The sequence below is a fragment of the Ammospiza caudacuta genome, chromosome 6 (assembly GCF_027887145.1).
Source record: "Ammospiza caudacuta isolate bAmmCau1 chromosome 6, bAmmCau1.pri, whole genome shotgun sequence".
NCBI classification, from domain to species: Eukaryota; Metazoa; Chordata; class Aves; order Passeriformes; family Passerellidae; genus Ammospiza; species Ammospiza caudacuta.
Window position 1 is genome coordinate 53612704 of NC_080598.1, and position 23910 is coordinate 53636613.

Sequence of the window (23910 nt, forward strand, 5' to 3'; positions counted from 1 at the left end):
TGAGCCTCAAGCAGCCCTGCACAACCCAAAATTAACTGGGTTTCATCCTCCCAAAGCAACAAGCCCATGCAGCTATGCAGACCCTGTTCATGTTCACCATTAGTTACCAACTTCTTCCTGACCTCCCAAGGCAGATGTGACAGAGTAAAGTGCTTGGCTGTGGCAGGACAAAGCCAGGCCAAGGGCACACTGAGCCCATCCCTGAACCCATGCACATCCATCTGCCTGTCAATAGCTCCAATTAAAGCCACCAGACACCAGCTCAGTCACAGTTTGGGAGAAAGACAGGGGGACTTAAAATCAAACTAGCAATCAATTAATACATGAAGCAACTACAAAGCTGGTGAGTAGAGCACCCTTTGGGGTTTAACCCTTTGGTGCCCTCTGAGTTTTTTTTCATGGCTAGTAATGCCAACAAGTATGCTGGGAGAAAGGAGTAATCTTTTAAAAAGCTCAGAGTCAGGTAAAAATATGCATTTAAAAAAAAAATTGACAAAATGATGTTATTAAAATTTCAGTACACATAGAGCTCTCTATTATTTTTGTGAGTTTATTTTAAATGAGAATGTTTTAAAAATGTGACCTGGAACAATCTATTCTCTGATTTGGTGAAATGCAAAGAACAGCACAACTGGAAAAAAGGCATTTAAAAAAAATATTACCAGGGCTTTTCTACTTCCAGCCCTTATAATTGGGAAGAATCTGGAACAAAATTACTGTGAAACATAGTGCTTGAAATAAGAAGCAAAGTATAGGGAAAAAATCTTTACAAATCACAGGAAGATAGAACATAAAAGCAGTGAAAGGATGCAAAGAACAGGTAAAAAAAGGATCATTTTTCCAATGGTTTAAATAGACAGTGCCTTATTAAATGCAGCAGAGCTGCCCCTGTTTACACCAACTGCTGTGTTTCACAGGGGATCCAGAGGACATCCCAGGCAGAATGGCTGTTTTCTTCTCACTGCTTGACATTGCTATATAAAGACAGGTAAGCAGCATGAGTGATCAAAAGCACAGTGGCACGTGGAGTAGACTTTGAAAGGGAGATGCAAGCAAAAAGTGCCCCTTTAGAGAGTCTGTTCAGATTTAAGTAAGATCTCAAATAAAAGCTGGGAGCCTGCACCACACACAACTATTCCCAAGGCTGTCCTTTGACAACAGTCTCCTCTTTCAACAAGATAAAAGTCAATGTAAATGGGCAAGGAAGGCAAAATCCTACAGCAAGGACAGGCAAAGCTGGACTCTCATGGCATCCCCAGGAGCAGAGGTGGGTCAAGGAGCTCTGCAGGGAGGCATTAGTGCATCTCTGAAACACACACAGACACTCACAGAGGATTCACTTTTTTTCCCTATATTTTTTTTAATTTTAACAAAAGGAGACCAAATTCTATCTATTTTTTAACTTTAACAAAAGGATCACACAATTCTATCTATGAATTGTGTTCTTCCTGCACAGGATGTTTACCAAAAGCCAGTGTGCATCAACATGGGCAGTCAGACACAACCATACGGAAACAGGAGAACTGGGGCACACTAGTATCTATTAGGCAATAAAACCTACCTGGGAAAGGAGCTTGTTGTCATCCTCCAGGAGCTTCACTTTTGTTTCAAGTTGCCTGATATAGTTGGAAGATGAATCTTTAGGAAAAGAGAAAAAAAAAACACATTTAAGTTTCTTGTGGTACAGGCAAGTTTTGTGTCAGAAGCAACATGTTTTCCCACTCTGTAAAAGGCAAGTTTGGGAATGACTTGATGAATGAAACCCTATGTGTGTAGGGTGATGGGGGACTCCATCAAAGGTTTTTTTCATTAAAATGTTGAGATTCAGCAACAGCAATATCTTCTGTGGATCTGCATCAATACCAGTTTGAGAGGTGGGTGATAGAGAAGGAAAGTGAAGTTGAAACCCTGTGTTTTGTATTTTCATAAAAGTAATTTCCTAGTTTTGAAAGCTATTCCCATTCATCTACACTGCACCAAAATACTCCACAGCAGAACAAGATGTTTTCTTTTAGGTTTGAATAAACAACCCCTCCAGACACGTGCCTTTTTCTTTCAAAAAACAACTGAGAAACTCACAAAACCAAGCTGTTGGCACAGCTCTAAGAGGAGGTCAGTGCCACAGCTCCCAGTGCTGTAAAAGGGAGAGAAGTGTATTCAGCAGGGCCACAGAGCTGCAGCATGCACACAGCCTGACACACACAACAAGTGCCTGCCCAGGACATCTGTTTTTTCCAGTGGAAGCACGTGACACTAACCAGAAAAACACCAGGACAATAAAACAGGGAATACCCTCACATAAAATGGTAATATTCAACCTGAAGGAATGCAATGGCCAGTTTAGCACTGCAGCAGCACCAGACAGGGTGGCCTGGCACAGAGGATAAGTCACTGGAGAGCTCTGTGGGTGGCTGACTGCTCTCCAAAGCATCTGGCTTTTGTTCTGAACCATGCCTAGAAGAAACACATCTGAAAATTTCACAGGGAAGAAAATAAAGGACACTGGGACAAGCTTTTCTCCAGTCTCATTACAGCTTGATGAGTTCCCCCACTACAACTGGATCTTTGCAAAATTTCTCCTCCACTTGTAATTTGAGTAGCAGAGGCCATTAGCTGCCACAGCAGGAGGAAAAGATTTGAAACATAAATATATTAAAAACTCCAAACATTTTCCACACTGCTAAAGGGGCTCTAAAAAGTGCAAAATTACAACTTCCCTCATCTCATTTATTATGGTGTGACTGCAGAAGCCACTGCCCCACCCCAGGACTTCCTGCTGAGCATGAATGGACAAGGAACCAGGTGCTGAGTGGGGTGTGCTGCTGTGGCCCCAGCACCTTTTGGGATAGCTCTCCATGGAAAGCAGGCACCTCTGGCTATAGCTCTGGCACAGGAACACTCAGCAGGCACAGGGGTGAGGTTTGGGCTGGTGTGGCACCAGCACATTTTGGGATCAGCCCCCCATGGAAAGCAGGCACCTCTGGCTATAGCTCTGGCACAGGAACACTCAGCAGGCACAGGGGTGAGGTTTGGGCTGGCTCTGTGCTGAACAGCTCCTCTCTGTCTCTGTGGCTGCCAAAGGCTCTCAGCTCTAAGGCTGAATGCTCCTCTGGCCCCTCAGCAGAAGGGCCAGCAGGGGAGCCACAGCTAATCACTGACACTGCCTTGGCCACTCAAGGGATAAACTGGAATATGCTCAAAGAAGTGCCAACAGACCAGTGCCAAAGCACACAAAGGAACAGCAGGATGGATCTGAGTCAAGTGCCCATCTAAAGCACACTCTCAGAGGAAAAATGCTCAGTTTTCTGACTGGATTATGCTTTGTTCAAACCCAGGAAATCCAAACAAGTCCTCATGAGAAAGGTTAAGAAGACACTGTAGGGAGCTATGTAAGTTCAGTGAACAGCTTAAGTGGTGGACACGTTCACAGCAACACCAGCTTGAGCTGCAGGGAGCACAAACTCAGCCCAACAACCACCCCAACATGGGGGAGTCTCCAGGTCAGAGGAGAGAGCAAACCAAGCAGTTACAGAATCAATCTAAAGCACTTTCCTGCGAAGGCCTCGTGCACCACAGCATTACCCGTGCACAGCTAAGGGTGGTGAGCAGAATGCTGCTGCAGATTGGTGCTGAATGCAGCAAGATTTCAGGATCAGCTTGAAGGACCTGCTGAATCAGTAATGAACCTGTCCTCCAGCAGGGTGCAAGGGGAGTTTGAGATTGTCAAAGCCAGGAGGACCATGGATTCTTTGGTCTGACCTCCTCTGTGCCCCAGGCCATCCCACTTTGTTAACTTACCCCTAATATCAGTACAACAATACCCATTTGGCTAAACAGCTCCAAAACCAGTCTCCAGCTCTGTCTGAAGACAACCAGAGACTACTGGCTGTGTGCTGAATACAACAGCTTCCACTGGCAGATCTGGTCAGATAAGGTGTCCTTCCCGCCTGCATTCCAGCTCCGCCAGTACCCTCATTGTGCCAGCAGCTACAAGGAATTTAGGTTAAGAGGATGAATGGTGATGCAAAAGCTGCCATGTTCAGGCTCTGAATGCTACCAGGACTGACTGTCTGGCTGATGAAAAGAATAGGGCATGACTGCCAAAGAAAAGGAAATAGAGAATTATTGCCTCTCTGTGGTTTCATACCCCTTACCAAAAAAAAGGATATTCCTCGGGCAGGCAAGCCCTGCATTCTTGGGAACCAATGCCCACCACTGGCTCTGAAAGCCTGACCTGAGAACTGCTAGAATTCTTCAGACACCACTGTTCAAACCCAAACCATGCTTGATGTCTGACCTCAGCCAGAAAACACCCTATGAAAACATAAAATATACACAGGGAAAAAATAGAAAAAAACCCCAAATGAGTGCTCAGAGCCATCCCAGTCTTTGCTATGCCCTCAGAGAGGAATCAGCTCCATCTTCTGGACCTGCCTGTGTTGAGGCAGGTGCCAGATGAACCATTTGCATCTTGATCTCAGTTCTAAAAAAGCCCATAACTCTCACAGCAGCAGGCAATAACACTGCCAGGCTAAGCAGTGAAACTCCAGGCTAGGTCTCACCCATGTTATATCAAGAAATACATTCCCAACATTTTTCTGCCTCTGACCTTTCTCTTATCAGTGAGCTTCCGTCCTCTCCTGCCTCCCCCAGAGCCAGGAGACAAGGAGAGGCTCACTGACCATCCAGGACAGGCAGCAGAGCTGGATCACTGACTGATCAGACCCTCACATCCCTTTTCATCAGAAATCATACAAATGGTCCTCACTGCTGTGCCAAAGCTGTGAGCAGGGCTCCACTCTCACCAGCCCCAAAGCACTCTCCTCAGTGGCTGCAGCAGCTCCCAGACTCAGGCCCTGGAGCAGTGTAACCCTGCACAGCCACCCAGCCACACCTCATGGCACTGACTTTGAGTCCACTCATACCTGCTAGTGCCCTGCTGGTGACCAGACCAGCATGGTGGCCAAGGACACGTGGTCAAGGATAACCTTTCTGGCACTTTCAGTGCTGCCTGGGATGCCATTGGGGCCAACATCCTCCTCTAGTTACCCCTTGGGGCCATGAGAACCAGCTGCACGAGCAGTGGGTGCCTCAGTGGGCCAGATGGCACCAGAGGGAAGGAAATTTCCCATCACAACATTTCACATCCCACTCAGCAGCCTCCCTCCCTGTGGCAGCCATCACACAGCAGAGGAGGCTGGGGAGAGGCAGAACGTGCCCTGCCAGGCTGCTGCCCACGACAGGGAAAACTGCAATCCCCATCAGCCATCCTCACTTGCACCACGTAAATTCTACAAGCTAAATTGTTCACAGAGCTGAGAAACCTGAAGTCCTGTTTCTTTACAAAGCCTTAGGAAAACTAATTGGATGTAGAGCTCCCCACATTATGTCCACGAGCTGCACTCCAGCTCAGGAAGGTTCATTACTGTTATTATCCACCCTCCTCAAGATTTACTGTTCTAAAAAACATACTCCATCTGGAATGGGATGCAATTCAGCTTGGGTGTAATCTAGCTGAGTAACTTTTCTCCACACAGATAAACCACTTAATACTCATTACAGCTAAATGGAGGCAAGACAAATCAGTCTACCTTGTTTTAACTCAATGGTCTCTTGGAGAGCAGGGAACTGCCTGGCTCCTCAAGCTTTGTAAAAACATAAATTAGAAATTGTTTTTACAAACGGAACAATCTTGCAGCCTGCAGAGCACAGAACAGTGTAATTTTAAAAGACACTTGTAGCCTTTCTGATTCTCATCTGAGATTTCAGAGGAATCTGGCAGAGGGGTAAATATAATAAATTACACATTTATTTTGACAGCAGCAAAATAAATGGTTTCATTTCCTTGCATGCCACTTCTCCAACCACAGTAATGCAGAGCAGAGGTTTGTGTGGTAGCTGCAAGGTTGGGATTGAGACACTTTTATTTAAGATCTTCTCATAATGAGGTGCTAGCACCTAAATGAATATAAGGAAAAAGCTGCCCTTTACTTAGGGCAGCTCACACCAGAGATGTCAGAAAAGGTTAATGTAGGTGTCTGTGAGAGGAGAAAATTGTCAAGAGCCCTTTGATAGGACTCATTCCCAGCAGGACAGTCCTTACACCCAGCCGGGGCAATATCAAACAAAATGACACAAGCAGACCTGAACGAACAGAGCTTTAGTTCTCTTCCACAGCACCCCACTGAGGTTTGATTTGTCACAGAATCACAGAATTTTCAAGACTGGAAGAGACCTATAAGATCATCTAGTCCAGCCGATGTTCTAACTGTTCAACTAGATCATGGCAGCAAGTGCCACATCCAGTCTTTTTTTAAATTCTTCAAGGGATGATGCCTCTACCACCTCACTGGGTAAATGATTCCAGTTTCTGACCACTCTTTCTGTGAAGTATTTCCTTCTTACTTCTAACTTACATCTAGCTTGATGCAACTTGAGACTGTGTCCTCTTGTTCTATCCGTTGTCGCCCGGAGAAAGAGCCCGACCCCCAGCTCACAACAGCCACCCTTCAGGAAGTTGTAGAGAGTGATGAGGTCACCCCTGAGTCTCCTTTTCTCCAGGCTGAACAACCCCAGCTCCCTCAGTCGCTCTTCATATGGCTTGTGTTCCAAGCCCCTTATTAGTTTCGTTGCTCTCCTCTGGACACGCTCAAGTAACTCAACGTCCCTCTTAAAGTGAGGGGCCCAGAACTGGATACAGTACTCCAAGTGAGGCCTCACCAGTGCCTTGTCCTTTTGTCTCGGGGCCTCTCACTGGTCAGAGACACCCCGAGATAAGTTAAAGTCTCTTTTCCCAGCCCAGCACTTGAAGAAGGAGCCAGGGCTCTTCATTTCTCAGTCTCAAGGTTATTTATTGTATCTTATCTATAAAATTCTTTCTCCTGTCCTGCTGAAGTCCACTCAGCAAGACAGTCCAGGCACTCTGCCTGCCTCCAGGCGGTGTTGTGTCTTTATACTAAAAATTACATATACAATGTTTACAATCACTTTCCAATACCTATCACCTACGTTAGACAGTGAGCTTCTTCTCTAAACCAATCTAAAAGTGCCAACATCACAGCAGAAGATGGAGGCCAAGAAGAAGAAAAAGGAGAAAGGCTGGACATGCCCAGATCCCTCCATCTTGCCCCCTGAACCCCCATTCTAAAAACCCCAAAAATCTATTTTTGACCCCATGATAAATTCACTATCGTTCTACTCAAATGTCGTGGCCTGCAGATCTTCATCTAAGGTTGGTAACTTGCTCCATGGGTCATAATCAAAACCACACAGGCATCTTGGGCTCTGTGCCAGGGTCTCTGAGCCCCCTGCCAGGGGTCTTGGCTGCTCAGGACAGCCAGAGGGATGTTCTGGGTTCCAACACTCTTGATTTGCCTTTTTGCTACAAAGCACAGGTTACACAGAGCCCAGCTGGAGTGCTGGCTGGCAGGCCAGGGCATGGTGCCCCACTGCAGCTCTGTCCCCCCATGCAGCTCAGAGGCGCCCCACACACCCAGCAGCCAGGCTGGACACCCCCTGCTTCCATGCACTTCTTCCCCAGGAGCTCCTTTAACTGAGCTTGATTCATGACAGCAAAGCACAGCTATATGTTGTCAATGTCCTGCAAACAAGGCTCCTCCTATCCTCATAAAAAGCAGCATCCCTAAAGCATTCTCCCAAACCACAGAGGAAAGGCACACGAAGGAATGATGCTCTGCCAGCTGCCTTCTTTGCATGATAGAATGCTGACATTTTCTCTTCCTCTCCTTCCATCAAAGATCATCTCATAAGAAGGCCTTCACCTGTGCTCAATAAAACACTTTGCTGTTTGTTGGCAGTTTCATTATCACATCTCTGCTCTTCCCCACTATATTTCATATTCGTAGTGCTCTACTGGTCTTGCTTCTTGACACACACAAGCAGGCTGAAAAATGGCCAGTGGTTATATCTTGTAAAGAAGATGATTTATTAAAGCAACAGCACTCTTTCAGAGGAGTTGGAAAGCAGATGAAACTCACACATCTTGAATATTGTCATTAAGGGAAACTATTGGGAGAGATGGACAAATGCACCACCCTTGGTTTTCCTAGGCAGCCCCCATCTTTCTGTCCCTACCAGAAAACCCCAATCCCAAAGTCCTGTTTCACACTGGTATGCAAGGCAAGATTTCACAACAGGCTGAAGTCAGTGGATGGCTCAAATGTGAGCAGGGGCACCACAAAGCCAAAGCTGAGTTCCTTTGGTTTCACAGGTGCTGCCCTCTGCTATGGCACCACCAGAGGTTTCAGGGAATGCTCTTTGGTCGGCCTTGGTGCAGAATCTCAGAATAATCTGTGTGGAAGGGACCTTGAACAGTCACCTAGTACAGCCCTGCAGCAAGCAGGGACATCCTCAACTAGATCAGGCTGCCCAGAGCCTCATCCACATGCCCTTGAATGTTTCCAAGGATGTCCTCTGGGACAACCTGTGACAGCATTCCACCACTCTCATTGTACTAACTTCTTTCCTTATACCTAACCTAAGCCTGACCTCTGTCAGTCCAAAGCCATTAACCCATCTCCTTATCACTATATACCCCTGTAGAAAGTTCCTCTCCAGCTCTCTCATACCCTTTGGGTACTGAAAAGCTGCTCTAAGACTCCTTGGAGCCTTCTCTTTTCCAGGCTGAACAACCCCAACTGTCTCAGCTTCTCCTCAGAGGAGAGGTGTTCCAGCTCCCTGATCATCTTCACATCTTCATGATCATCGTGTCCAAAATATCATACTCTGCTATTCCCAAATCCCATGCCTTTCCAGTAGCATCTTAGTCACAATTTGGGGTCTCCCTTGAGATGTGGTAAGAGAATACACAACAACGAGGTCTATGGTAAATAGAAGCTCCCAGTGTTTTGTACCTCTGTAAGATATTCAGCAAGCAAACCACACCAACCTGCTCTAGCTCTTGTCCCACCACCTCATTCACTGTGGCTTGTGCAGGGAGAATTTCCTCTGCACTCTGTCAGCCACTGTTAAAGAGATGGCAGGAATGCACTCACAGAAAGAGAACTAAGGCCAAATCTTAAATATTTCCATAACTGAGGTGCAGCACATCTACAGAACAGACACTGCCTTAGACTACACTAAATAAATAAAAGGCCCATCTGCAGCATCCAAAGCCACCCACAAGAACATCTGTCTGAATGAGCCTGGTAGGATGAGGCCTCATTCTCAAGGTGCAGGTGATAGCTCAGGCATAGCTCAGGTACTCAAACACCAGTCAAAACAGCAGAGAAGGGTGCAGCCAGTCCAATCACGAATAACAAAGAAATATAGTCTCAGAATAACACACATTTTAACTCTAACAAGACTGGCTATGCACAGGCAACATGGCTGTGTGCAGCTCTGGCAGGATGGAACATATGCTGCTGCAGCTATTTAATTAACATTTCATAGCAAGCCTCTAACTACGAGCTCTGAAGGTTTCCAAGACTGCATGTTCCTGACTCAGTTTCAGTTCATTAGACCTCTCAGGGTGCTCAGCAGCCTCAAGCTGGTCTGCAAGAGTCTGGTACGGTCTCTCCTGACCCTGGTTGTTACAGCTCACTACTGTGACTCCCAGCCATGACATCATCTCTGCACACAGCAAAATATCTGCCCACAATGACTGCCAACAGTTGAGGAGCTCCTGAAATCAGGATTTCACTAGGAGGTGGCTGATAGGGAAGGAGCAGTGTGTCCATGTGCTGCAGCATGGTGGCTGCCAGTTTCTCCTTCCTTGCTTGGGTGATGTGGACATGACAATTTCTGTGGGGCTGTCCCTCTATCACAGCACAGAACAGCAGCCACCACTGGAGAACATCTGCATCTGAGGATGTCCAACCCTCACAACCATGAAACCTGCCAAACAGGAACGTGGTAAAACTCCTCCCAGTCCTGTCATCTGAAACCACACCTTCCTCCTCCTGAGGGACAACCAGGAGCTGCCCTTCTGCTGCTGGCAGTTGGCAGTGCTGCTGTGGCTCTCCACAGCCCTCCTGTAAGCCTGCATGCAGAGGATAGCACCTTCACCAGGCTTCTCAGAGGTGCTGCCTGTGTGACAGACTGCCTCAGCCCTGGCACCAGTCACTGCTGCCCAGCCAGGTTTCCTGGGGAGATCTTCCCTGCTATTCCCCCAGAAATTCTGAAGGTAAACAGCCAAGGAAAAAAAGGTGTTTGCTTTATAAGTTGTGTTTAATGCCTGACTGTGGGCATCACCCTGAGAAAAATCAGTGTGAGTTTCTGATGGTTCAGCCTCAGACTACGCCTTCAGTCAAGAGTGAATAGACTGTAATTAGATGAAATAAGCAAACACACTGATAGAAATATTAATTTCCAAGACACGCACAGCCAGACAGCCTTGACTGGTGTACATGTAACAGAGAAAAGCTGATTTGCATCCCCTGCAGTGCTCTCCCTCCCTGTACATGGAAGCCTGCCCTGTCTGAGAAAGCAGGTGCTCTCCAGATCAATCCCAGGTGCTGTAATACCTGCAGCACCCATCACAGCCCACTGACACCAGGCAGAATCCAGGGTCTCCTTGGCCTCTTTAAGAAGCCATTTGCTGTGCAAGCACTAGATGTACTCAATGGTTTCTGCCTGAATGCAGAAAGGACAATTCTAAAGAAATTATGACAATGTTCAGGTTTCAGGTGGATCAGAGTGATCCTGTCTTCCAGATACTGTGGGGCAAGAATTTCTACACCAGAGCTTACTAGATGATATGAAGGGAGACAAAAGAAGATACAGTTGGAGGAAAGACAGAGGAGGATCAGACTGACTACTGGACATGATGCTGCACTCATGAAAACTTGCAAGAGAGAAAAAGATGAGTAACACCAATAAACTAGAGGCTCTTTGAGGGCCTCATGCCTTAGTTAACACAGCTTCACTCAAAAAGCTTTGCTTCCCATGTCAGAGCTGCCTTGTAGCAGTGCAGGATCTTCTGCTGTCACCAATCCAGCAGAGTAAAGCCATAGCCCACTGACCAGTGCCAAAGAAGTGACTTAGGAGATCATCATAATCTTCCTTATCCTGTACCTCTCTGCTACAGCCACAGATGGACAAGGGCTGATCTACCACAGTACGGCCTGAGCAGGACCTTCCAAGAGAGTCTAATTTTAGAAACTGAGAGATAAATCCTCTGCTTTTGATAGACCCATGGATTGATTCTCCTTGGTACAACAAACTCCTCAAACCACATGAAGGAATGGCCAAACTTGGCTCAATGTTTGGGTCCAGCTGGGTTGCTCTCTCCTGGGGGGAAAACAAAGGTGAACAGAAAGTTGTGTCACCAGTGCTTGTTAGAGGAGAGAAGCTGCAAGTCACTCACTGCTAATGGGATTCTGCAGCTTTAATGATTATGAAAAGGTTAAAATGACCTGCTAGGCACCCTCAGCTGTTTAAGCCTCTTTTCCTTCCTCGTGCTGCTTTAATCTTGATAGCACAATCACGTGACCAGGTCAGAAAAAGCCCCAAAGCCGATTAGTGTCTTTCCACTGGCTACAAAGGACTCAACATTTGGGGTAGTGTGGATCTTTCTGCAAGAGTGGCCCATTTTGCTCCACAACCTCCTTTTGGGGGCACTGATGAACACTGCAGCATGAGAGTATGGTCCCAGGGGAAATTCCCTGAAACCTATGGGACAGGCTGTACTCCTTTCTGTTTGTATCAATCCAGTTACTCAATTCCCCTCTCCCATTGCCAAAACCCAACCCTTCCTGCCTGACTTTGGATACTGCTGAGGTCGCTGCTCTCCCTGTCTCTACAGCATCAACCCAAGGCTCAGTCCATCCCACTGCCAGCCTGCCACACTCACAGCCTCTGCCAAGGTGATCCCAAACCTTTATGGCAGCATCCTTTGATTCCTCATTCAGCACATAGCAGTCCTGAGAAAAAGGATCTTGGAGACTACATTGCAACTTGTAAACTGTGCATGAACCAGTTGTTAGGCTGAAAACAATATCTGAGATCGTATCATGATGCAGAAACAAGAGACCTGTATGTAAACAAGGGAAATAATCCTCCCTTACCAGTACTATTAAAGATCTTGGATACAGATCTGTGTCCACTTTTAGGCATCACGCTTCAAGACTCATGCAGGCTATTTGGAAAAAATTCAGGAGAGAAATAAGGAGGATCAGAGTGTGGAAAGTACAGTCTAGCAGGAGAGCTTGAAAGAATCCAGCTTGCTTAGCCTGGGGAAGAAAAGACCAAACATAGATAAAGTAAACGACTCAAACATGTAAATGATTGCCAGAAGAATTAAAAAGTTAATAAATTGTACTCCATCTCCATCCAGGAAGAGCAAGGTCTCTAATATCAGCAATATTTAGGGGTAGAAGAGGTTGCCTTGGGAGGCAGTGGAATTGCCATTGATGATGACTTTCACAAGCAGGTTAAACAAACATCTGTCAGGAGCAGTTTAGGTAGAGCCGAGTCTGACCTGGGGCAAAGGGATTGCTTAGGTGAAACTGAGAGCCCTTCAACCCTGTTTTCCATGTCTACCCTGTGCAATATCACATGAGGAAAAACTGTGGATGTTTCACTTTAATTCCAGAAAGCAAACATCACGAGTTACTTGAAGGCAAAAAATGAAATCACTAAGCAGCCTCTGTTGTCTTGTCAGATTCGGCAATCTGAAACCATCCATGCCTTTTGGTTTTCCATCACCTGCAGAAAGTCTCACCTAATTGCAGAGTGGCTGGCAAAGGAGAAAAGAGAGCTGGAAAGACTGTGGGGAGAAGAACAAGTGCTGGGGTAAAGCTCTCTGACACTACTGGGATGTTTGCAATAAAAAAGTTATATTAGAAACAGATGGCTGTGTAAAATACAGACAGAGGTTTCAAAAGTACTTCCCCACCAAAAAAGAGGGTTTTTATCTTTAAGAGTTATCCAGCTTTTCCACATAAATTCACAGTCCTAAATCACAGAAGGCCAACATGCACGAGGCTTGGTATGACTATAGTAACAACATATGGTCTCTAGCTGAAGAAGCTTAAAAAAGAGGCTGCTCAGTGTATGTAGGGAAGCTGGAGAATGCCAGGAAACCACGTGGGTGAGGAAGCAGCCTCAGAAGCACTGACAGTCCAACTGTGGTCAAGGCTTGGAGGCACCCTGTCAGAGGAAAGGGCTGGAGAAGGCTACAGAGACAGCACAGTCTGTGTCTATGGGTCTTTGGGCAGCACAAATGAAAGCACTGATTTGAAAAGTGAGGATGGGAAATGGAGACTGGGTTGTTTTAAGCTATTTTAATAACCCAGAAACCCCCACAATAAATTGCTAACTTCCCCAAAACAACCACGTGGTCTTTTCAGACTGGAACGTAGCTAGCAGAAGCCCAAATCCTCTTGGGTTCATGCCAAAAGAACTTCAAACAAAAAAGAATTGCAAATGAAAGTCAGGCTGGGTTCAGAGTCCTCTGCCACCCTGTCACAGTCAGAAAGCCCTGGAAATATGGCCTGTCTGAAATGTTTGCATGCACAGCTGTCCTGCTAAATTATCTCTTACAAATCCACTGAAATGAGCACAAGTGCTTCCAGAATCTCCTCCCCGGTCCCCAGTTTGCACTATTGCTGCTCCACTTCTCAGCAAGGAGAAAAAGAGTGAGCATCCACAATGAGCATTTTTCTCTTTCATCTCATCACACTAATCAAAGTTGCACAGGATGTTTGCCCCCAGATCAGATCCCACCCGAACACATGCAGATTTCATCCCACCCTTGGAGGATTTAGTGGGATTGTTGCAGTTCCAAAAGCTTCCCCAGATTTGACCAGACCTTTGCTGAAATGTCTCTATTTTCATGGCAAACTTCAAACTATCCATGGTTCAAAACCCAGTGAGAAAGACACGAGGTTAATCCAAAGGCTTGTGAAAGAGAACAGTTGTAAATGAGCTTTGCTTTGGCATTTTTGGTTTCTTTGAATCCTTTAACACATTCTCCTGGATAGATTAACATTACCTCCTAGGTAAGAAACACTTCCAAGTTTTGGATGGCTGTAAATCTTCTATTCAACACTCTACATACAAATGGGACAGTAGATTTTATGCAGAAATTCCCACTGCCAGGAATTCTGCTTAGAAACTGATAGCACAAAGCAATCCAGCTGCAGAAGGGCTCTCTTAGTTTACAAAACTATTTCCTAAGCAACCTGTGAGGGGAAAGGCAGATTACCAGATTAATTGATGGGGGTTATTTTGTTGAAAGGGTAAACAAAATCTCAAATAGTTGCAGAAGTTTCCCTTTGCAAACATCAAGTTGAAAGTTTTGCAGGCTCTAAAAATGCATTTTGGGTTGTAAATCTTCTCCCCCCTTTTGCTTGGGAAGATTCTTCAGGACAATAAATGCAGTGAGCCTGGGAGAGGGCTGCATAATTATCCACTCCACACAATGGAAACCAGCCTTTCCAACACAGTCCTCAACCGTCAGGAATCCAAGCTGCGTGATAATTAAAACTCAAAAAATCTTCTTCCATCCAGACAGAAATTCAACTTTCATTTCCACTCCTCAAATAACCCCACTATGTCCAGGAAGCTCCCTATTAAATTAAAAAAAAATCTCATAGATTCAAATGATGCCCTTCTGAGTACTGACAGGAAAAATTTAATTGGCAGTGAGGAAAAACTAATGATTAGGTTAATGAAAAATAGGCTGTATTGACTCAGGCCACTCGACCATTCTGATGAGAGTAAACAGCCCCCCTTCCTCTTCCCTGCTCCCCTCGCCTTTGTCTGCAGTGAGGGCAGGGCTGAGAGCAGGAACCATTCAAAGTTGGGACAAGGCTGGAGTCAGATCAAAGTCCTTCCACCCAGGGCCCCACAGGAGCCCAGAGCTTGCTGAATGGTCTCCATGTGCCCATGAATTCATTATCCCCCCCCTCACAGGCTGCCCTACATCTCATCTTTAACCTCAGCACTGTCTGCTCCCAGCTCTCTCCCTGAGCCTAAAGGAGTGCAATGTGGCAAAGGTGTTGATGCTTTTTGCAGCAAAAAGCATTTCCCCAGTTACAAATGGCATTTTTGCACAGGATGGCAACAAACCTCATTCCCACCTGGGGGCTGGCAGGGAGGGCTCTTGGCCAAGAGGCCAGGGAGATGCCTCATTTCACAGTGCCACACCACTTGGGATGAGGGCTGGCTGGGAAACTTTAGGTAAAGCAGCTTTTGGTAGGAAAACACTGTTTTATCAAAAGAGCTTTTTTCTTTTTTTTTTATCCCACATACTCAGTTTCAAGTAATTTTTAGCTCTGGATGAAATTTCTAGTCAGACCCTCAGAGAGAAAAGGGGAGAAAGCCTAAAATAGCTGTGAGTCCATCACCAGGAAATGTCTAAATCCCTGCACACTAAGCTCTTCTGGAGTTGGGGATTGTGCATGAACGTGTCAAAGACACAAATTTCTGTGGCCAGGGATATGGAGCTTTGCTAAACTGCAGGCAGAAGCCCCACACCCAGTCCTACTTGCCAAAAATAACTGCAGTTGTGGAGTCAGTGACTCCTACCAGCAAGGATGGGCACCTGGGAAGGCTCCAGTGTTCACCTACAGCTCAGTTTGGGATTTCTCTGTGTGTTTTGCAGTTAGCTGGCTTAATGTGCTGGCCTCTCCCCGAGACCCAGTGTTTTGGGAAGAAATACTCTGCTGCAGTCCAGAGCAGAAGAGAATGTTCCCCTGTGATCTGGGGGTTTTCTGAGGAATTTATTTTCTCTTCCCCTGCCCAGTTCCTCCTTCCCATCCAGCAGCAGAAACCCCCTCAGCTTCACGCTCTCCTACTGCAGCTTATAGTTAAACATTACATATTACAGTTGTCTTCTAACTTAACTGGTTTGTGATAAACACAATCCAACGGTGGTGTGAGATCATGAGATGAAGATGTGCTTCCTCCTAAACTTCTCCAGGGACTCACTACAGTCAGGAGAAACAGCCACACATAAAGAATTATAAAGTATGCACACTTTATTCACTGTACTTCAGTGTCAAGCTGGAAGATGGCATGGATCCAATCCCTGCCAGCTTTCACCTGAGAAAACTTCAACCAAAAAACCACAAACAACTGTGCCACAGAGGAGACCCTTTATGCCATCAAATTACACAAAGAGAGCAGAGACTGTTGCCTCTGTTCTTACCTGAGGGTGAAAGGAAATTCCTTGTTTTGGGAAACAGCAATGCCCCTACTCCTACCTGCAGCCCTTTCCTGGCGTGGGAGTCAGCAAGAGGAAATTAAACAGGAGAAGGGCTGTCAAGTGGAATGTGTTGGCTATGCCAAAACAGCATGGGCTCTGTCAGGACCAGCTGGGAACAGCAGTGGGCCAACCAAAATATGCTATAACCCAGAACTGAGCAGAACAAGAACTCCAGATACCCAAGCAAGTGACACAGGGTATGGCTTAAGAATCCAAATACTGCAAATGTACAATTCATGCCTGGAAAGAAACGCTAGACAATGCATACCTAAGACTTTCATAATGCAGTGTCTGATGGGAGCAGAAACAAGGTGGAGGCACAGATTACAGTGTATCACTGGGCTGGATTGAAACAATGAGACAAGGGAACAAAACCTGTTTTAAAACAAGTTAATAGTACAGCGCTACTACAATAACAATAGGAGATATCATTTAGAAGCAGCAAGTCTACACTCAGATAAGTTCCCCTAATAATTGTAACTCACTCTTGTCCTCGCTACCACCCTGAGCCAAGAGTTTTAGGGAAGTACACTACAGAGCTGATTGATCTCTGCCAGAAATGGCCTTCACAGGGGATGCTGAGCAACCCTGGCTGTCAGGGCAGCTGTCCTGGCAGCACCCCACAGGAAAAATCCCTGGGGGTGACAGCAAACCAGGCCTGGGGTAGCCAAGGAGAGCCCAAGCTCTCATTTGGCCCCTGGGGATAATAAAATCAGTCCCACAATGATTCAGAGTGCAGGAAAAGACCTTCTGATCCACCAAGCCAAACAAGTGCTCACACAATGTTGCAAAGGGCTGTGCGAACCTTTGCCACGTTTCTCTGAGGTTGCATGCAGAAACTAAAACTATGCAACACTGCCAGCTTTCCCTGTTATTTATTAACCAGTTTATTGCCCCTCTCTCCAGCTCTTGGGCCTGGCTGCTGAGGGCACTCTGCCAGGCAGGCTGACATGGCTCTCCTAGGCCAGGCAGCCTTTGACATGTGCTTTCTTGGGCCAAGGCAGCCTTCATGGCTCACTGTCAGACCCACCACGCAGCAGCACACAGGATCCACCTCTGCCTGCTGGCTTTCAGATGCATATTCTGTGGTGGGTTCATTTTCTAGGGGTGCATGCTGCACAAAGATAGGAAACAAATCATTCACCCTAAGATAAAGGGTGTTTCATTGGTTCAGGCACAAGGACAGTGATGTAAAAATACATGGATGGTCAAAGTAACACCATTCATAAAAGCATAAATATCTTTCAGGTCATCTAGCACAGAGGTTCCCAAATTATTTGTTTGCCAGTTACTCCCACTCCCGAGAAATATGTTCTGTGCCCTCCCTCTTACAAGCCAGGCATTACATAGAAATAGCATTTTGAAAGGCCAAAAAAATTAGGGGGTGCTGTTTCAGGAGCCCTAACACCAGGGCAATTCCCAGCTGCTCGCTTACTGGTAACATCCTGCTTTGGAAGACAGTAGCCCAACCTGAACCTCAGCTGACGACCCTGCAGCCCCCCATCCCTCCTAGAAATGCACTACCTCTGGGGAGCAGTCACATCTCCCTGGAGCCCCTGAAGTCACCGATAACATCCATCTCCTCCCCAAAGGCAGATTTTTCTCAGATTGTCATTTAAGCACAACCCAGGTAGGTAAGTGCCCATTGCTTCCCTTGAGAAGCTGGGCTGCAGCCTAACAGCTTTCACCTTGAGGAAACATTTCCTGACAACTTTCTCCTTCACCTAATTTCATCCTATTAATCCTGGTTATACAGGCTGGAGTCACCCCCCACCACACCTCCCCCACCTTGCAGAGACAGGGCTTGGTGAGTGCATCCCTGCTGAGGCTGCTTGCTCCCACTGCTGCCAGAAAAGTGGAGACCCCACCTCACACTCCCTCACTGCCAACTGAACCTCGGCAGGCATGCGAGAAATGCCTGGGAAGTTGCCTGCATGGGGGGATTTGTTCTCCCCCCCTCCTCCCCATGGCTGCCAAACACCCTCTGAATGTGGTTTTAAGTGACAGGTTGCCCCTGCCTTTCTCTAGGAAGTGCTTTGCAATGCCAATCTCCATCCCATGAAGGCACAGCCTACACAGCACTATTTGTGTTGACCAACAGGAATTTAATCAGCCAACAATAATAAAGTGGGTAATACTCAATTGTACGGAGCCGCCAGTCAGATGAAAGGATTTACAAAGGCTGGATTGATCTCCAAGCCCTGGCAGCTTTCCCACGGTCCCCTTCTAATCTGTGGAGCCAGAGAGAATGCATGAAAACTCCAAAATCTGCGTTTTCCTGCAGGGTGGGTTAAGTTCAAGTAAGTCAAGCACATATGTGTATTTTTTTTCACGTCCCCCTGTTTTGAGGCAGGCTCTTCCCTCACCCTAAAGGAGCATCCTGCCACAGCAAAGCCCCTTGGAGACAGCCAGCTTATGTAACCAGTAATGCCATAAGCACTACAATGTCTTTAGTGACAAAAAGGCTCAACAGACTCAGACCAACTGCAGCCAATTCACTGCTGAGAGCTAAAGAGAAGAAACTGGTGTTTCACTGGGAAATCCGTCAGCACGAGCAGTCTTGCTTGAGCAGATAGGAATTTTCCAGCAGGTATGGGAACACCACAAAGCATTGGCAGGATGGTGTTTGCTTATTTGGGGGAAGAAAGGAAACCAAGGAAATGCTCCAGGGCATCTTTTAGCTGTAAAAAGATGCCTGAGAGTATGAGCTCTCGGGGTATTTGCATGTGCCCCCCTGGCCCTGCACTTCCAGCAGGCTGCTGGAATCCTCACCTTCCTTCTGCAGAACCTGCCCACACTTCCAGCAGGGAGCCCTGCAGGACAGGGTGAGATGAGGGTGACAGCACTGTGGGAGCTGACCCATCTGGGGTGACACTGGTCACCTCTGTGCAAGCCAACACGACAGAGGGAGGAGAGGCTAATTCAGGCATGCCACCCCCTGCACAAGACATGGTCCATCAGCACTGTGGGTCTCCTCTCCCAGCCCCTCAGTGGCTCCCCCTGAAACACACAGACACCAGCACATGGCTGAGCAGCCCCAGCCCATGCAGCCCAGAGTACCCAGTGCCTTTGGAAATGAGCTATGGCTCACATCACCCAGACAGCCACAGCACGGCTGATTTTACAGCCATCCCCCCACTAACCAGGTGAGCATCTGGGCTTTGGGCCTGAGCTGCAGGAATTGAGAGCACAGCAGCTGTGGCACTGCCAGTGGTGGCTGCATAGGGGCCACCAAACCCAAAGGTAACACTTCTGGCTTGGGAAGTCCTTCAGCTGCAAATCTCGGGTGGCTGGGAGAGTATTGTAGGGAAACCCATCATCATACGTGGTCACCACTTTGCCCTGGTTCTTATTCCCCTGAGCACTACTGGAGACAGGACATGAGGCCAAGGGGATCCTCAGTCTGACCCAAAGCAGCCATTGTCACAGTTTCCAGGCTATTTTCACCTCTGCTTATCACAGAGGTGATAAGGTTCAGAGGCACTGCAGTGGAGGAGAGGACCACAGCATCAGGGTGTCCATTGCTCTGGGCCACATGCAGCCAGCTATAACCACACTCACCCACACACCATGAGATGGGGGCAAATTCAAAGGAAAAGAGAAATTAAACAAACACACAGAGGTACCCAAGCAGGGGAGACAGCACAGCAAAACAGCAGCATCAGCCAGCAGCACAGGCAGACAGACTGGCAGTAGCTGCTTTCCAAGGGTCAGTTGCAATATCTGATTCATCCACATCCCTATCAACTGTCATAGCAGAGGATCTAATGAAAGACACCTTAAAAGCCCATCAGAATAATAATTTTACAATCAATTGATGAAGAACAAGAAGGTATGGGAGGGCCCTGCAAGCAGAGATGCCTCCCCTGGCTAGGAATCAACTGCATGAGCAAGCTGAGAGCCCACAGTATGGGCACTGGCTCTGCTTTATGGCCAGATGTGGTTTGTGGTAGGAAGAAATCAGGGACAGAAATTTCCTGTAGTGGGAGGAGGTTTGGGCAGAGGTTTGGCAGCTTTAGCCCTTGAAGCCAAGGTTGTGTTTGGTAGGTCAAAGTCCTCTGTCTACAGAGGTATTCACCACAAACAAGCATCTCTACACAGGTGTGAGCAATCTCCATTTCCATCCCCTTATTCTTTAGTCCTGAGGAGAGACCAAAAACGCCAGCCTGGGAGTCATACCTCCATCCCACACAGCCCAGCCCACAGCACCTCCAGCAGCTGGTTCCAGGGAACAAACACACACACATGCACACAGCAGCTCCCTCCCCTCCAATCTGCACTAATCTGTGCAGTGTCTGTGCTGCAGAAGATAACTCAGAGGCGATGGCAAGCTCCTGAACACATCAGCAACTAAACGTACATCACTGCCTGGAGGCCCCATATCCTTGGGGCAGGAGGGACTGTCAGCATCCTAAAGTCATGATTTACAGAGGTAATAATCACAGCATCAGACTCATTACATGCCAACTTTTGGGAAATTAGGTGATAGATATTATTCATTAAGTTGCTACATGATGCCCATATCCATCCATCTGTTACAGCTGAGCTAACATTTTGGTTCGGAGCATGCACGCTAATGGCTTCTTTAGGAGGGAAGCAGGTGCTGTCCTGAAAGGCAGTGAGGAAAAAAGAGGAAGGCTGCAACTGGGTATAAATTATTTAACAAAAAAAATTAAATTAAACAGAGACCTCTGAGACTTCTCAGACCTTGGAGGCTCCATGAGTACCCAAGAGCAGGACACTCAGGCCAAAGCAGAGCAATACACAAGACACAACATGATGCTCAGAAATGTCATGCATGAGGCAAAAGCTTCATTCCCGGTAAGCTCTGCCCAACCAGCTGCACATGTCACAGAGCAGATTCATTTTGGGTTGCTTTGTCAGGCTACTCCATCACCCTGAGCTGTGTGAGAGGCTCCAAGGAGCTGCTTGGACTTTGCCCAGTGCAGTGTCCAGGCTGCTCCCCTTGCAGCAACCAGAATGGGACTGCATGGGGTTATGTTTGCAAAGGCTCATCCACACCTCAACCTCAGAGTCCAGGGGTCCTCCAGCCATCCCTGGCTGCTGCCAAGAGCCAAGACCTGCTTTTGAAGCCTCAGAAGAATGGAGATACATGTCCTCAGTCCCTACACCTGTGTCAACACACAAGGGACTGAAGGAGGAACGTGGTGGGGATCTGGCTGTCACCCAGAGCTGGGACAAAACACACACACAAAAAACACAGAGTGCCCGTCCCAGAAGAGACATGGGACTCCCGAACTTCTCTGTTTGTCCCCCAAAACTACTTATCACTCAATTTTGCCTCAACAAAAACTGAGATGAGAATTTTTAGAGAACTCATTTTCAGAATTATTCACTCTCAAAAAGGAGGAATGAAAGGATTCCAGTAAAGCACTTTTTGGCTTTTTTATCTTTTTAGGGAAGGCTGTGTTCTCAGGCACAAAACCCAGACAGAAAGTGCTAAGACCTCAGACTGACACACTCCTGCATTGCTCAGATATCACTCTTAAGTATTAGTCATCATTAGTTAAATAATACAAATGGTCTCCCAGCAAACTGCTTGCCAGAAGGAGGAGAAAAGCAAGTCTTGATGGTGCTGCAGTAGCCAGTGCCAGCCTTTGACATGATGGCACTGCAAGCCCCTGACAGAGGCAGAAACAGAAAGAGCTTCATGCCCATCAAGCCACAGAACGCCCAGAGGCTCAAATTTATCTTTCTCTAACCCTACTCGACCTTTTTAACAAACACTTCCTCAAGCAAAATGCATTAAGAGGTATCACAAGAATAAAAACATTCCTACTTGCTCCCTCAATGCATAAAAGGGCTGGTTTTGGTCACAGAAGATACCAGAGCTGCCTAGGGACCTCAGATCTGGGGAATCCTGTAACAGTGACTGCAAAAAGGGCAAGAACTGGAGTGTGGGGGAGGCAGGGAGCCAAAGCCTGGGACCTGGAAAGCCTACATTCTGCTTAAAAGCTTGCCACTAACAATGGGCAAGGCCTCAGCTTTTGTGCCCACCCGAGCGCAGGCAGCTGCCTAAAGGGGCAGCGCTTCCCCGTGCCATCCTGGGATGACCTGCTGACGCAGAGCATCCCTGTCTGGGGCTGGCACCGGGCATGGGGACGTGCAGCTGGGCATGGGCAGCCAGCACCAGCCCTTGGCAGCTGCCCAGCACGAGGTCAGTGGAAGCTGCCTGTGAAACCACACGCCTGGTGCTTCATCACTGAAGCAGAGCTAATGGCTCCCCAGTGCTTTCCCCCTCCACAGCGCAGGATACTCGGCTGAGCGGAATGGAAAGGGCACTGTGGTGCTCTGCAGCACAATTCAGGCAGGGCAGCATCCCAGCCACACTGGGTAGCAAACCTGCTGTCCCTGCAGCATTAACAAATCTGGGACTTCCAGTGTGCTTCACAGGACTTATAGCACTTGCCACGCAGCTCAGGGAAACTCTGAATACCAGCCTGGTACTCCCAGGCTCCAGTGGTGCTGTACAACTTCCCCACCCCAAGTTCTGACCTGGGCCTCCCCATCAAGACACAAAATCTGAATAAACTTAATACCAGCTAAGCAAAACTTCCACCAGAGCTAAGTGTTAAACCCTGGCTGAACAGCTCAGTAACCTGAGGAATGATAAAAAGCCATTGCCTAGAGTCAGTCATACTTCCATATGCTTTTCTGGATCAGAGCTGTGCATCACAAGCCTTCAGCACAGCCATGAGCAGCATCTTTTCCTTGCCTACCCCCAAGTCCAACACCTCAGGCAGCAGGTTTTCTTCTCCCTGTCCCTCCTCCCCTGCCTGGCACAGCCCACAGGGTAGGGCCATGTCCTGCTCACAGGCAGCAGTGCTGAGCACAGAGCTGCCAGGCACAGCAGCACCCTGCACACCACAGGGGCTACACTACATTTTTGTGAGCCTAGGCTGCCCCAAATATGTTTCTCTATAAATGTACCAACCAAGTGGGAATTTTAAGGTGCCCTTGACTGTGTTCATAGAGTCTTCTTCCAAAGTAATGCATTAGCACAGGTTCCCAGGTGGGAAGGCTGCCTGTGACATTCACAGCATATATCATGAGGTTAGATGTTGCTGTTAGGATGAAAGCAACATCATGATAGCAGAACCCAGGATTCACACCGACAGACTTGTGTTCCTCCAGGACTCAGCAGCATTTGCCTGGGGCAATAATATGGCAGGAAAGGCAAAATGTTCAGCAACTGAAAGAGATGGAAATATGAACACAGACTAAATCTGAAGACATTCACAATGGAAAGGAAAGCATGAGATTCAGGAATATAATTTGCCTTGCAATAAAAGCAGCAGGAACAAAAATTTCAGAAGGCAGTCAGTGTCAAGTGTGAGTGCTCACTATGGCACAAGACCATATTCACCAATCCCAAACATCCCTTCTGATCTCCTGTCTCCTTATACTGGTGCATTTTGGATATATCCATCACCACATGTCACACACGGCCTCAGTGCAAGATTAATCTAAGGGGCTGGGCATACTCATTCTGCTTTGGATATCAGAAAATATTGTGTGTTTTGGACGCTAGAGCATTTCTCCCTTGTGATAGTAAATCTGGTATAATTAGGTACAGCATAATTAAAAATAGATTTCACAGAAATTAATTTGCAAACACGAAGATTCCAGGAGCAAATTCAGTCCTGTTTTAATCCTCCTGGAGTCATCTGAAATGACCTCAGGGATGAATTTGGCCAACTTGAATACCCATGTCTCAT

At 47.1% G+C, this 23910-nt stretch overlaps 1 protein-coding gene across 1 annotated transcript in view; it reads right to left on the reverse strand.

Moving 5' to 3' along the window:
• Positions 1-23910, reverse strand: part of CCDC85C (coiled-coil domain containing 85C) — a 112579-nt gene that overhangs the window by 42216 nt on the left and 46453 nt on the right. The window contains exon 2 of the mRNA XM_058806617.1: positions 1562-1638. Within this exon, the coding sequence (XP_058662600.1) occupies positions 1562-1638 (77 nt within the window). The remainder of the gene's footprint in view (positions 1-1561; positions 1639-23910) is intronic.